This window comes from Anastrepha ludens, chromosome 3, assembly GCF_028408465.1.
Source record: "Anastrepha ludens isolate Willacy chromosome 3, idAnaLude1.1, whole genome shotgun sequence".
NCBI classification, from domain to species: Eukaryota; Metazoa; Arthropoda; class Insecta; order Diptera; family Tephritidae; genus Anastrepha; species Anastrepha ludens.
In genome coordinates, this window is record NC_071499.1 from 124,498,615 (window position 1) to 124,514,986 (window position 16,372).

The 16,372-nt window shown below is 34.6% G+C and overlaps 1 protein-coding gene across 6 annotated transcripts in view; it reads right to left on the reverse strand.

The window, feature by feature from the left end:
- Positions 1-7,864: 7,864 nt before the first annotated feature.
- LOC128859012 (homeobox protein 5) overlaps positions 7,865-16,372 on the reverse strand; it is a 75,536-nt gene continuing 67,028 nt past the window's right edge. For 5 of the 6 annotated variants that reach the window (XM_054095670.1, XM_054095671.1, XM_054095668.1 and 2 more), the window contains exons 2-7: positions 13,059-15,485; positions 12,555-12,989; positions 12,271-12,448; positions 11,377-12,020; positions 11,056-11,304; positions 7,865-10,969 (exon numbers count right to left, since the gene is read on the reverse strand). In XM_054095670.1, coding sequence (XP_053951645.1) covers positions 10,537-10,969; positions 11,056-11,304; positions 11,377-12,020; positions 12,271-12,448; positions 12,555-12,989; positions 13,059-15,484 — 4,365 coding nt within the window. In that variant the 5' untranslated portion in view covers position 15,485 and the 3' untranslated portion in view covers positions 7,865-10,536. The remainder of the gene's footprint in view (positions 10,970-11,055; positions 11,305-11,376; positions 12,021-12,270; positions 12,449-12,554; positions 12,990-13,058; positions 15,486-16,372) is intronic. The other variant, XR_008454091.1, reaches the window with a different exon arrangement.

Consider the following 16,372-nt stretch of genomic DNA (forward strand, 5'->3'; position numbering starts at 1 on the left):
AATTTAACTGAAATTTGAAAACTGAACAAATTTTAGGTTATAAATTTACAGGAAACTAAAAAATTTTTTAAGAGAAATTCAAAATTAAGAAATTAGAATTTTTTAGGTTATAAATTCAATTTAACTGAAATTTAAAAACTGAATGAATTTTTTTGTTGTAAGTTTATAAGAAATTAAAAATGTATAAGAAATTAAAAAATTTATAAGAAATTAAAAAATTTATAAGAAATTTAAATGACTTTTTTGGTTATAAATTTAATTTAACTGAAATTTGAAAACTGACTGAATTTTTAGGTTCTAAATTAACATGACATTAAAAAAATTATAAGAAATTAGAATGAATTTTTAAGGTTATAAATTTAATTTAACTGAGACTTGAAAACTGAATGAATTTTTAGGTTCCAAATTTAGAGGAAATTTAAGAATGTATAAGAAATTAGAACGAATTTTTAGATTATAAACTTAATTTAACTGAAATTTGAAAACTGAAGTTTTACAAGAAAGTAAAACAATTATAAGAAAAAAAGAATGATGAATTTTTAAGTTATAAGAAAAAAAATGTATAATAAAAAAATATATATAATGAATTTGTAGTTTATAAATTTATAAGAAATAAAAATTAAATTACAATGAAATTTTCGGTTATAAATTTATAAGAAATTAAAAAATATATAAAATATAAAAAATTAAGAAATTAGAACGAATTTTTAGGTTATAATAAAAACCAAAATTAGAATGAATGTTTAGATCATAAATTTATAAGAAATTAAAAAATTTATAAGAAATAAAAAATTAAGAAAAAAAAAAGAATTTTTTGGTCATAAATTTATAAGAAATTAAAAAAATTATAAGAAATAAAAAATTAAATTACTATGAAATTTTAGGTTATAAATTTATAGAAAATTTATAAAAAATAAAAAATTAAAATATTAGAATAATTTATGAATAAAAAGAAAAAATATAAAAAAATCTAATTTTACAAAGCACTTGATAAACATTTGATTTTTAATGACCAATGCATATTTTAGAGCTTTTAAAAAATTGCCAAAAAATATAATTTCCAGAATATAAAAAAAATTATCTTGTGGCGAACTTGAAGTGACGTAAAGGGAAGTGTGCAAAAAATTGGAATTTAAAGATTGGGATTGGGAGTTAAAGAAAAATTGTTTTCACTATTTTTAATAGTCAAGAGAAGTTTGTTATGCGTTTCATAAACGAAAGAAAAATTAAATTTAGAATTAAAGAAATATTATTTTCACTATTTTTAATATTCATGTATAGTTTGTTTTGTTCTTCATAAAATTTTTGATCTGTTTTCTTCGGCAAAAATAATTCAAAGCTGCTTATTAACTTCCACTTTTTCTTCGCCTTTTACTGGACTGCTTACATTGCATGCTTCTTACTTCGGAATTGCGCGTATTTTTGCTATTTTATTTGCTACTTTCTTTTCTAGTTATAACTGCATTCATTTGCCTTTCGAACACTCATAAGCCCATCTGCAAGCACAACGCTACTACGCACACACTAAGCTTTCGCATTTCTCAACATAAGATTTAGCAATCGTTTTGATCTCTGTTTTTGTTTTTTTTTGTTTTCACCGAACATAGTTTTTACTCTTTTATTAAATCTGTATTTACTGCTTAATTTGTTTTTGTTTTTCTCTTGTTTTTAGAAATCAATGTATGTATATAGACGTAAACATTAATATAGGTATGTATGTATATTACTAAAACGCTTAAGTTGATCGCTTACATAAATTTGTATGTAGTAGGTGTGTATGTATTTTTGTTTGTCTCATTCAATTTAAATCGTAGAGTACATTTAATAATTATAATAATATATTTATGTCGTAGTTATGTATGTATGTATAAATTGTTTTGAGTTTTGGTTTTCATTTTTCATTTTTTAAAGATGAAATATTTTTCACAATATAATATAATATTAATTAATAATAATTACATAAATATGTATATAGGCACTTTCCTTTAGTTCAGAATTTTCCACTTAGATTTTCAAATTTGTTATAAAGTTTCGCATTTGTTTGGTTAGTAAAGTTTAAAATAAATATTTATTTGGTTTAATTTTAAGATCATCACCGTAAGGGAGAAGAGATAAGTTTTTGCTGATGTGGCTGCACTCACATTCAGGCTAGAACTTTCACTTGCGCTTTCACATGCGGAAAGCGCTTGAGCTTGACCGATGCAAGGCTTTTGTGCGAAAACATTTTTGAAACAGCTTTTACTCAAAAATCGTATTGCGTAAAAAAAGCGTTTTCCAGTCAAAACCAATTTTCACACACAACGAGCTAACAAATGGTGACATAAAATTCATATATTTATGTAAAAAGATTTGATTTTAGAAGAAACCATTTTTGGAAGAGCTTTCACTCAAAAAGGTTATTGCGTAAAAAAGCGTTTTCCGGCCAAAAACCAATTTCTACTTACAAAAACCACTTTTGAACGAGCTTTTGCTAAGTTTTGACACATTTTGCTAGCTATCATCAAACAGTATATAAAAGCACACGCACTAAATTCGACATGCAGTGCTACCCATCAGCTACTTTATATTAGGCATTAATTTTTTCCCCAGTAAAATAAAATCACTATCCAAGTCTTAAGTATAAGAAACATGTTTATAGTAAATACATAACTAATTATGTATAATTATATATAAAAAAAATTAAAACTAAACATTAGAATAGCATTAAATTTAAGTAAGGCTTAATTTAGTAGTAGGCTTAAGAATTGTTGGTTCGTCATAGTTCTCGTCAATGTAATCCATCTTTTTTTTTTTTGTTTTTAATTAAGGCGCACAATGCTCAAGAATCTTATTGGAAATACACAAAAACAAAAATCAAGAAATATAATCACTTAAGTGTTAAATATGATTTTTGACTTTTATAAAATGTTTGCTGAATAGCATATTTTGCAAGTTAATAACATATTCAGCATGCCAGTGAATGGACGATATTAAAATTTTATTTCAAACTGCTCAAGAAACCAATTCAGCGCTTGCTTACAAATAAAATTGATGCTTGTTGATATGTTGTGAAGAGCAAAAACAGGGCAAAATAATAATTTAAGTTACAAAAACCAAAAAAGTTGGCACGCTATAGTAGTAAAGGGGCTTACAATTCAAATGAAGCCATAAAGTTGTATTCAGCGCCGAATGTACTGCGCTCAGCAAAGTAAAAACTGCGATCAAATGAAGCGCACACTCTGCAGCTTAGTAAATTAGTAAGAGCAAAGAAGTTTTAAGCTCAACTCACAAGTAAAACGAATTCTGTAATTCAGCGCTTTTAATAACCAATTCAGCTCGATTGGAGTTAAGCGAAAATGAAAATCTAATGAAAGACTATTATTTTTTAGTTACTGATCTTAGTAAATTAATAAGAACAAAGTAGTTGTAAGCTCAACTCACAAGTAAAACGAATTCTGTACTTCTGCACTTTTAATAACCAATTCAGCTCGATTGAAATTAAGCGAAAATGAAAGTCTAATGAAAGACTAAACTCAACTCACAAGTAAAATGAATTTTCAGCGCTTCAACGAGAATTCATCGCTTTTAATAACCAATTCAGCTTGAACAAAATTAAGCGAAAATGAAATCCTTAAAAGTGTAGCTTACACAGACAAAAATTATTTTTTAGTTACTGAAATCATTGCAATCAGCTGTGAAAAATATTGCATTCAGCTTTGCAAAATATAGGCAGTAATAAAAAACTATTGCCGGCATTTAAATATTGCATTCAGCGCTTTAAAATACTTTCAGCTTCTAGGAGCTTTCAGCGCTCAAGTTCAGAATTCTTAAAAAACGCTTCATGCCTGGCATGAAAATCATCCAAATGAAGCTCCCTAGGAGCTGTGGCTTGTAGTGATTTATTTAACTAAATTTTGACGCCCTATACTCCAATAGAAGTTAAAAAAAATAAATGAATAATAAATAATAAATCCTGCAGCCGAATTAAACGCTGAAACTATGGGGAAAGTAAGATTTTGGTATCGAGCTCCAACCTAACCCTTTGCGCAATCATTTATTTGATAGAAATTCTGCGTTTGTAGCGCGTTTCATTTTGTAGGCAATTAAAACTAGTCGATTTTATGCCAGAGTTCATTTATTTAATATTATTATCAAAATAGTCCATATTACTATCAAGATAGTCCTAGAATTACATTTGGGTAAGTTAGGTTAGGTTTTTGTAGCAATCGGTTTGGAGTAGCCATGTAGGTCCACTTAGGCCATGTAGGTCCACTGTGTAACAGGAGAACCTTACTGTTTATTTGCTATGGAGCCATTTAGACTCTTAGGTTAGAAGCGTAGGATAGGTTTTATCCCAACACCGGTTAGTTGCGGAAGAGAGTAAAAATGGTATTTTCCTAACAACTTTGCTCCACTCCTAGCTAAGGCTCCACAATTACAGCGGCAGTGTTCTAGTGTTTCTTTCTCTTCCCTTCTACAACTTTAGGCAATTAATATTACAAAAAAAATTATAACCTAACCTTTATAATTTTAAAAATATGATTCAATCCAATTTATAACAAAAAACACAAATTATTACTTATTTCGAAATGTGTGATATTTCTCGAAAACACTGAAAGAATACTAAAAAGTTCTTCGTCGAAATCACTACTTTCAGCAGAATTGTTGGTTAAAAATATTAGTTTGGTGAAAAAGAATTCCATTATTTTCTCCCTAGATGCTTGTAGTGATGGATATCTCGATAAATTATCGATCAAACAAGTGAAGTTTTATGCTTGTTGTCAAAGTGACATTTCACACTAAAAAATTCTTATGCTATTTTTGCTTGTTCCATTCAGTTGTGAGTTACAGGGTGCTAACAATGGAAGTCAACAAAGAAGAAATTCGGTACATTTTACAATTTTTCTTTGACAAATGCAAAAATGCAAGCCAAGCCACTGAAATTGTGAATGGTTTTTAGGGTGCCGATAACTACGCTAATGCAGCTAATTACGTGCAATTTTGGTTTCATCGATTCCATTCAGGCAATTTGATGTTAAAGAAAATGTGGATAAGGTCGAAAATGTCGATAGAATCACAGAAATAATCGAAGTTGACCGACACGTTAGTAGTCGTAGCATCGCCCAGGAGCTAAGATCGGCCATACAGCAGATTTGAATCATTTGCGCAAAAATTAATGTAAAAATAATGGATCTTTTCTCTCTAAACTAATATTCTATCTATTTCAGCCATTATGGGGCTGTGTATCCGAAATAATTTTCACCACAAATTCAAAATTATTAATAATTCTGTTGCAGCTCAAACTCAAATTACTCTCAAATAAACAAGTATAAACATGTCAAATATTGCCGCCATTTAATTTATTTCGTCAAATCCGCCCTTGACGTTCTGATAGCTCATTAAGAAAACTCAACTATAAACATAAGCGAAAATTATTGTGAAACTGTGTAGGTCTGAAAAAATAGTAAAACCAAAGTTAAAAAAAATAAATAATTGTATGCGTCTTGATAAATGGAGGAACCTACAGTTTCAAGCCGACTCCGAACCGCAAACGGGCGCGTATTGCTTAAAATGTTTAGCATATTAATTGATTTTTAGTCATTTAATGCGCAAACGGTTTTTATGAGGAGCTTTTTCATGGCAGAAATACACTCGGAGGTTGGCCATTGCCTTTCGAGGGGCGACCGCTATTACTTAAAGTACTTACTTATTAGAAAAATAAGTTACTTATTGCGCTTAAAAGTAGGTTCAGCAACAAAACGAAGCACTATTCAGCGCATCTAAATTTGCAGCTATTAAGGCACCTTTCTGGTCTAGAGACGTAAAAACTGAAGGCGTTGAAAATTAAAGAAAAACAATCGGTATCAATTGAAAATCGTTTTTATTCATTAGAACAATTCTTTATTTACAAAAAAAATTTTTTTTTCAATGACAATAATAAAAAAATTGCTTCCCCTGACCTAACACATGCCACTGGCGCAACTGATTGGGCTGCTCAGGTACGTCTGAAAAAAAATTCGGTCGATTACTCATCAGGAGATATATCGTATATCGCTATGGTGGGTAGCAGATTAACAAAAAAAAATTGTTAAATTGTTTTCTAGATATTTTATCTGTTTATTGGAAAAACAAAAAAAGGATTTTTTTCACATTCTCGCTCTAAAAAAAATAAAAAAAATTGATTATAAAATTATAATTCTGCTACACGCGAGAGCCACAAGTCTACTCAATAACATTAAAAATTCAAATCAAACGGTTCAGTACTTTTTGAGAAATTACCAAACGCCAACTCGGAAAAAAATGTTTCGAAAAAAACACGGTTAACGCCCTTATACCTGGGCGTCGTACTCCAAGTCGGTCTCGTTTAAAAGAACTGTAATGTCTAAACTACAACGAATTTCTATATAAAAATTTGCAAGTATATTTTTGAAAGTATAAACTATCCTAACATGAAAAAAACATCGATTTTATCGAAATTCTAGACCAGAAAGGTGCCTTAACACGAATGCAGAATGCATTCATAAACTGATGTTTAAAGTCTTGCTTACAAAATTGAAATACATTTTTAAGATTATGATAACTTTTTTGAAAACAATTTTATTGAATTTTGCAAAATTTCATTTGTTGTTTTTTTTTAATCTATATAGTGTATATATATAGTATATAAGCATCTCCAACTTGCTTTCGAGCATTGGCGCCTTAACACGTTAAGAGTTTTTATTTTCTTTTTCTTCTATTTTAGAATCATTTATTTATTTTTTATTTTTTTTCTATTTTTCGCTTTTTAAGGAAAATTTTTGAAATAGCACGAATAATAATTTGAGGCAATTCGCTACCGATTTCGTGTCATTTGTGGTTTTTTCGTATTTTTTTACTGATTTTACGCTTTTTGGATTGTCCGGCTTTGACTTTACATCTTTACATCGTTACATATACATAGCTATCAATTGCACTCGTCTACTAGAGACACATTTGGTAAGTTACTAAATTGTTTAGTACTAAATTTTTCTTCTCTCTTCTCTCATTTCATGACTTTCGCTCATTTGATTTGTATTTGTTTTTTCTGTGTTTTGTTTTTGTTTTAGTTTGTCTTATATAGAAATACATTATGTACAATGTATATAAGATTTATATAGCAATTATTTTATATAAAGTAAAAACTCAACATTTTTTATTGCCTACTTTTAGGTGTTTAGGCGTTATTTTACACTAGTGTATGTTGTCTAAAATTGGATTGTGTGTGTATGTTTATATGTATGCACATACGTATAGGTGTATGTATACGGGTAATTATTGTATAGGTGTTTGTGTGTTTATTTTTCTATACTAATTTTAGTTATTAACGTACAATTAATATTGCCATTTATAATTTATGACCATCTATCATTTCTGATCACTTAACATATGTATGTATGTAGGTATGTATATATATATATATATAATCTTTAAGACTATGTTTTTCATATTTTTGTTTTAAGTAAATTGTAGTTGTAGTTGCAATGCTCTTACAATCTCACGCATTCGCTTAGAATTGCTAAACAAAATATTTACTTTTAACATTTGCGTTATATTAACAGTTTGCTGCTTTTATTTCCTGTTTTTTTTTTAGCAATAAAAACATAAATTATATAATTTTTTAAAAGTTTTTTTGCTTTTTGTATTTTGATTTTCTGCGCTTTTCACTTGCACTCACGTTACGTCTTCACTTTCGCTACAAACAATTAATAATAATAGTAAACAATTTAGTTCGTAATTAAAAGGCTGCGTTAAGCTTTTACTTAAAAAGTATTTAATTACTTTATTAATTCTGGCCTCGCTACTCAGCCACATCAAACTGAGTTTTCACTTTCGCTTTTGCTAATTTTATAATTTTACAACTTCTGTATTTTTTGTTTTTGTTTTACTTTACTTTATTTTATATTCTTTTGCTAAAAAGGTACTTGAAGTGAATTTCCTTTGCTTTATAAAGATGCATAACTCAGTTTTATGTATCGAAATTATCTTTCTTTATTTAATATTTTGTCTTAAATGCTAAAAACTTTAATATTCACTTAAACCATTTTTGATTTGCTAATTTCTTTTGCTAAATTATTTTATAGTCAATTTTTTCTTTGTTATTTTTAAACAATTTAAATTAAATTTGTTTTGAAAACTAAACAAGTTTTTGTTGTTTTTTTGTCAGCCTTTTAAAAGCTGCTTGATAAATGAAACATTTATTGAAAATATTTTAACGCTTCGAAATGAAGAACGAGTTGATTATATAGACATACAGATTTTGGTGAAATTTCTTATTGCAGTAATATTATTACATGCTTTTGCTGCCCAATATAAATTGAGTGAAAAAATTAAACGCTTAGATTATATAAGTAAAATAAAAATATTGTTTGGCATAAAATATTGTAATTTCTTCAAGAAAATAGAATAAGGAAAACATAAAAAAAATTGGAAGTAAATCAACTTATATATTAATACAAACTAACTAAAGTGTTTTAAAGATCTTTAAGCAAGTAAATCAAATGTTTTTCACCGTAAGGTGTTCACAGCTGTCGTGTATTTGAAGTGGTATACCGCACGCTCAACAATACATTGCTTATTTTATTTATATTACTTAAGCTCAGCTCGAATTCAGAGCGCTGAATAATTCACTCATATAGTGTTTAAAAGCTCATATTCAGCGCGCATATTGCTTAACATGTTTAGCATTATAACTGATTTTTGGTCATTTAAGCGCATTTCAATGATTTTTAGTATATTGCAATTCATTTTAGCTCAAATTCAGCCCAACTGAAAATACTTTTTTACTAATTACAACATTTTGGCGCAACAAGCAATGCATTGGTTTCATTTTGGCCATTCAGCACTGATTCTGCGTGATTAAAAAAGCATTCGGTTTCTGTTTGTTTTGATTAAACGCACCAAACATACTTATTAGCAAGTTACCTCAAATTGAGCGCCAGTTGGCTAAGTCATAAAGAAAAATGGATGCTAAATTATTTTTCAAGTATTTCAAAATCTGCCAAATGCGCGCTGAATTAATTGTAGCACCTAATCCAAGGTTAAAAAGCTCAAGTATGCACAAAAATGTGTTCACTATACCCTGAATTTAAAATTTATGTTTATTTATGTTGAAAGTTTTGTTTAGAAAAAAAAATAGCTGCTGAAAGCTACATCTGCGCATGCAACAACTTTTTTAGTCAAGTAATTCTAGTGAGTATTCAGCGCGTCCAATCAATTCATACTTTTTGAATGCATTTCCAATCAGCCAAATTGTGGCGCATTCCCACAGTTCAAAATATAATATTAAACACTTAAAAAAATATTTAAATTTTCTACAACTTGTATAACTTTAAAGTAAACGCTGAGCAGTAGATATATCCTTTGTTTTTCATTTCTAACATTTTTCCACATAAGTATATCTAGAAAATGGAGGTAAAGTAGGAATCTGGGGCTTAGCTTTTAACAGTTCATGTATGTATTTATGTGTATGTTTGCATGTATTTGTGTATTTCTGGGTATAAATGGGCGGACGGCGCAAACGACTGGCTATAAAAGAATTGTTTTAAAACTTATTTTATTTTAAGTATTCTAAATGTACTTTTTCTGAGGAATTCTTTTATTATTCTGTAACTTTAAATTTGTGACTTTTTGAAGCTTTGAGTTTGTGGCGTTACAATGGAGGAGCTGCCCCTATCAACGCTTAAAAGAGTGTCCTATTAACCAAGTTTGCTGAAAAATAATATAATTTTTAAAATCAGTATTTTATAAGTCAATAGTAATTATATTGAGCGTCAAATAAATTTATTTGATATTTTAAAAAAATTTAGTGGCTCAGGAAAATTTAGGAAAAAAACTTTATTATGCTTTTTACAATTTTGTTGTAATTTTATCAACCAAATAGTTTTAAAATTTGTTTTTACTTCAAATATGCTTAAAACCAGTTATCATCTAAAATTTATAGCCTCATTACCAAGTCATCTCAATTAAAATATGTCTTCAAAATATTAAGAAATTTTATTTGTCATTAAAGCATTAAAGCGTAGTAATGATACTCAAGTATTAACTTTACAACAATAGGACTTTCTTTAAATCGTATAATTTTTTGTTTTCTTTTGGCAGAGTCAAAAATATATTTTACAGGCAAATCATGTTCGAAGCGCGGCTTAACTCACGTGTACCTGTACCGTATTTTTTCTATATAAACTGCATTTTTCACCTTTGTATATATACATATATACATCTTCATATATATATATAGCCCCACAACAATCGCTATCAGCTCCCGCCTTACTTGCATTCTTAAATTTTTTTCTTTTTAATTCTTCTCATACTCCATTACTACCTCTTTTCAAAGAACGTATAACAACAAGAAGCTGCAATTCACCTTCATTACCTAACAAAACTCACCACACAAACCCTAATGTGTGGGGAAGTTTCCTAGCCGAGTGTTATTAGTGGAACCGGCCAGTAGCTGCACCTTCTCGTCTTTATACATTCTTTGCACTTTAGATTCACTTCTCATTCTCATCATTGTTTCAGTCCACACACAAATGCCGTTGCTCACCGCGCCTTGCTCATCCATGGCGCCTTGCGTTTGATTTTTGTGCGTAGACTACGCAAGGGTTTGATTTTACGCTGTGCACTGCCACTGCCTAAAGGGTGATGATGGTGCATTTGATGCGTCGCCCCATAATAGCCGGGCAAATGAAAGCTGTTGTTGCTGTCCTCGTACATATGATGCTGATGTTGTTGGCTGTAGGCAACCGCACTGGTAAGCAATGCCATTTTGCCATTGCCATTGGTAAAATGACCGTTATTGTTGTTGGTTTTGTTGTTCTCGAGGCAGGAGGATATGTGTTCTTCTTCGACGCTTGTCGATGATGGTCGCTTTGTGGGCGATTCGACAACGGAGGAACGCGAAAGTGAGAGTAGCGCATCAACGCCCTCACGCTGGCGACGCTGATCCTCGAGCTCTTCGGGTGTGATGTTGTTGCTGCAGGAGCAGAAGAGATAATTAAAAGTGATATTAATATGAAATTGGTGAACTTGCAGCACGAATTTTCTTTATGCGGCACTTACTTATCTTCGCTGCTTTCGTAGGCCGCATCGGAGGATGTATAATTGCTTTGATTATCGCCATTGCAACCGTTTTGTTGCTGCTGACCATTGCTGGTGCCATACTGCGCACTGCCATTTAAAGCCGTAGGCGCCGAGTTGCCATTTGTAAGTGGTGTTGTGGCGCCACTATTACTGCCGCCACCTAGACCAGCACCGCCGCCAGCGGAGTAAGTATGGTCCTCGCTGGGTGAAGAGGTTATTACTGGCGCGCTGCATTAAAGTAAATCATTGTTTTTTTTTTAATATAATTTTTGCTCCTTCTCACCAGTCCCAACAACTTACCCGTTCTGGAAGGTCTCTGCAAATACCTTGGGGCCATGTTTCAAGGCCAACATCGCCGTAGCCGCATTCACATCGTCGATACTATCGGCACCACAGTCGCGGGCTAAGCGTTCAATGCTTTCATAGCTGCTGAAAGGACCTAATATGGAAGCACCACTGCCAACTACACCGCCACCAGCACCGCTGCCACCATTTTGCTGCACCGGTGAGCTGTTATAACTGCTGTATTTGTTGTTGCTACTTGTGTGGTTATTCAAATTGTTGTTATGATTTGTTGTACTATAATCGGACGGAGTGTCTTCGTCGGGCACTTCACCAACGCCAGACACGACCACATCATTTAGCAAGCCCTGCCCACCAATAACCTTCGATAATTTAGGAAATAGACGTGGATCGATTCGTGGATTTATATTAGATTTGGGTGCTGGACTGCAGGCGCCACCGCCACCGCTGCCTACACTATCGACAGTATCATAGCTCACAAGTGAGTCGTTGCCGCCACCGGCATTGCTGCCACCAGGACTCTTGAGCGATGCCGATTTATCGACAGCCGAATTGGGGAAGAATGGCGAACGATTTAGTGCTTGAATGAGATTTTGTCGTTGCTGTGGCTCGACGCGCCAAAGTGAGCCTTTGCCCATGTTCTAAGCGCAAGAATAAAATAAATGTGGAATTATTACATAATCTGGTTTTTGAAGAGTTTAAAGCTTTGAAGTTGAGTTTAAAGTTCTTTCATAAATTTCTAGTTTGCGGTCTTAAAAAAAGCTCTATGCTAAGCTTCATCATATATCAGTATGACCCTACTATTTTTTCACCTTTTAGGAACTACGTTTTTCTACTACTATTTTTAAGAAATTATTAAAATTTTATGCAAAAATGTTGATTCAAACTCACCGGCGCTTTCTCCACCTTTACGAAACTTTTGTTCAGCGATAAATTGTGGCGTACGCTGTTCTTCCAGCCGGCAGGGGCTGTCTTAAAATAAGGAAAATGTTGCATAATCCAGGCATAAATCTCTTTAACAGGCAAAGCTTTCTCATTCGAGCCCTCAATGGCCATAAAAATTAAGGAACTGGAAAAATATAAATATAAATACCAAAAATTTAATTTTTACTATTTTTTATTAAATGCTTTTTATTTAAATATTTTTTTATTTCCGCTCTTCGTGAATAACTCACCTAAAACTGTAGGGCGGCTTGCTGTTTAAATGCACGAACGGGTCGTACGGCACATTGTTCGGATGCTTTTGTTTTTGTGGCGTAACAGCACCGCTGCCATTTGACACACCACCGCTGCCGCCGCCGCCGCCAGTACTACCAGAATGACTATTCTTTGAGGATGCGAAAGAGCCAGATGATGATAGTTGATTCTGCGCCTGCGCGGACTGGTGTTGGGGCTGAAGCTGTGGTGTACTAGTATTGTGACGTCCTAAACCGCTTGAGCCATTGGTCGATACTTCGAAATCCTTCAACGAGTCATTATCATAGCTGGAATAGGAGGTGGGCGAACGCATCGAGTTACGTTGCTGCTGTAGCTGTTGCTGCTGAGGTGCAATGAGTGGATAAAATTCTTTGGAGTTATTTGGTTCTGGCGATGAGATGCCTGGCGAGGAGCTGCAAGGGTGGATGGAATAAAACTTGTGAGTTTTGAAAAGGAAACAAATTTAAATTTATTATACTTACGCCACACTTTGGTACTGCATTATGGTGTAGGTGGATGGCATGCTCGCTGTTATTGGTGAGCCGGTTGCGGTGTGCGCAGTGGCGGCATTTGATGCGCCTGCTGTCGAATTGCTCAGCACCGTTGGCGGCGATGTATTGGCTGTGCTGGAGTAGTTTATGGCACCGCTGTTGCTGCTGCTGCCACTCACACAGCTATTGTTGTGACTGCTATTAGCTACACCAGCATAGAATGACTTAGATATGGGACTATTGCCACCGTTGACGGCAGCCGTGGATGATGAACTGGATGATATCGAGACAGACGAAGAAAATGAACTGCTGGAGGAGGCAGGCGAAGCAACCACTGTGACAGCGGCAGCTGGCGCATTGCCTCCTCCATTTGTGTTGTTGGGCACGGCGCTGGCATTAAACCCACCACTACCACCACCGCCGCCTCCATGATCCAATACATTCATTTTTTCGCGCAAATATTTCTTGTGCGGATGGTGGGTGGTGCTGGATGCGCTGCTACTTGTGTTATTGTTGTTAACGATAGTTTGTGGTTTTTGTTGTTGCTGCTGCTGCTGTTGCTGTTGCTGTTGCGCCTGCTGTCCTTGGTAAATTGTGTTAGTCGAGGCGTTGCCATTGGTAACCGTAACAACACCGCCTGGTAAAGTTGATAGTTGCTTTGGTAGGCTGAGCACGGTAGTGCCACTGTTGACGCCGGCAACGCTCATCGTAGTTGAAGCAGGCGTTGTATAGGAAACAGACAGTGAGGCAGGATTGGAAGCAACGACGGTGGCGGGTATACTGGATACAGTTGACTGGGTACTTGTTGTCGAAGAAGGTGAAGAAGGCACATAGTTGTTCGAGTTCATATTATTGCTGTTGCTGTTGTTGCCACTGCTGCTCAAATTTGCCGGCGTTATAGTCGTGCCACTGTTGGCATTGCCAACGCCAGCAGCGCTTAGTAACTGTCTCGACTGAAGTGTCGGAATATTGCCGTTCGATTTGTACTCCACGACAGTAGTGGTGCCACTCGGGCCCATATGCACTGTCGTCGTGGCGCTAATGGCGCCGATATTGCCGAAAATGTGTGCTGGCTCATCCTTTCTGCCGCCCGTTGCCGTTGTTGTGTCGTGTGGTGGCAGCAAAGTGATGGGCGTGCCGGTTGTGATTATGTTCCCGTAACGCTTTAGTTGCTGAAAGTCGCTGACGCTTAGTGCGGTTATCTGCGTGCCGGCTTTCAATTCCGTTGGTGAAGTGATGTTGTTGATATTGGTGGGCACAACGCTGCCACCACCACTACTGCCGCCAGCCGTACACATATTGCCACTGGATGTGGTGGTGGTCACTTCCTCGCTTCCTATATGATGCGGCAGCTCCTCAATCAGTTCGTGCGCGTTGCTGGCGCTCACTATGCAAATGTTGCCACCGCTCGCGCCACTACTACGTTTCACATTAGCACCACCCGCAGTGCCTGCCGTAGTAGTCACTATGCCTTTAATCAAATTGCTGTCATTCAGCCACGCCAACGGGCGCAACTCCTCGTCATTATCACCAGTACCCGTCGTCGCTGTGGCTATGACGCGACCTACAGCGGCCGCGTCGCCACCTGCCGCTGTGCTGCCATTCAAATCCATCGGCTCGGTAGCCAGGAGCACAATGTTGCCGACGCTTGGCGCCGATGCGTTGCCATTTGCGGCTGCAGCTGCGGCTGCCGCTGCCGCCGGCGTTGTGCCTTCATAGGTGGTAAACTGTCCATTACCATTTGGTTGTAACAAAACATACTTCGATGTCGGCATATTGGTGCTGCCACTAAAATTTGTTCCGCCGGTATTAAAGATTTTTCCGCCCGCCTTTGCGTTACTGAGGTTCGCAGCGCTCAGTATAGTTGCTTTGGCAAGAAAACTATTCAAACTATTATTGCTGCTGCTGTTGTTGTTACTGCTGCTGATAAAGCTAGCAGCGTTACTGACGGCGGGATTAATGCTGCTCGTAACTGTGTTACTACTGTTGATGTTGTTGATGGTGTTGGCGGCGCGTAAACCATTTGTTGCTGCTGTGACCAGGCCGCGCGCTTGCGTAGCCTGTTGCAATCCGTTGCTGGTGAGCGAAGCAGCAGCGTTTGCAGGTAGCAGGTGGGATGGTTGAATGAGCAAGGCGTGGCCTTCCAGTGGGATGGTGGAGAAGACAAGATTGCCGCCACCACCAGCGTTGCCGTTGCTGCCGTGATGATTACTTGCACCGTAAGTGATATTATTGGTATTGTGGTTGTAATTGTGATTGCGGTTGCTGTTGTGGCTGTGGCCGTGACTGTTGTAAACGACGTTGTCGTCAACAGCTGTGTTATTGTTGTTACTGCTGGAAGTGATCACACGCTGCAACGTACGCAAGCTGGTCAAATCGTGTGCGGTTAAGATCTGTGTAGGATTATCCGGCGACATTCTGTAAAACAAAAAGGAAAATGCAGAGTGCCGTCAGAGATGGTATCTACGAATACAGGGTGTAATAAAATATAGAATTTTTACGAAATAAATAATCTTTAATAGAATCAAAATATTAATGCTACCGGCAATCGTAGCCGAGTAGCTACGAATTGCAACGATTCACTTCCAACTTCGGACAAGAACCGTTAAAATGCTAAAAAATATTTTCTACGCGGCGCCTCTCGGGCGATTACTGTCTTGAAAAAGCTTATAAAGCTGATAAAGGTAGACGGTGGCGGCATTAAGCTGCAGGAAATAATTAAGATATAATTCAGACGTATGTATGTCTGTATGTATTGTATGTGTATCTGTGGTTAGCACGCGACAATCAACGTTCTTTTACTAATAATAATAAAAAGCCTTTAGGCTGAAATTCTTCAAATAAATGGCAGTTGCATAAATAAAAAAAATTCCATCCGGTACCAAAAATAAATTTAACTTTAAATAAAAAATTATTAATTTAAAACACACATAAGAAAAAAATTTAAACAAAATGTGATTATTTAATTTAAAACAAAATTAAGGCAAAAATTTAAACAATATTAGGGAAAAAATTAAAAAAAAAAATGTATATTTGTATGAAAAAAGAGTCGCAACAACTAGAACTCAAAAACAAACAAAAGCAACAAAAAAGCGAAAACAAAAAAAAGAACACCAATTAAAACAAACGGCATTGATATTTCCTACTTCAGCAAAGAATTTTGGGACTTAATAATTTAATTCTCGCTGTCATGAGCAGATAAAAATGTATTGTGCGCCAGCAAGATAAGATAAGCCAACAAAACTATTCTGAAGTAAATTGCGACATTTTGTGAACCTAAAAATATATACGAAAAGTAAGTGTGA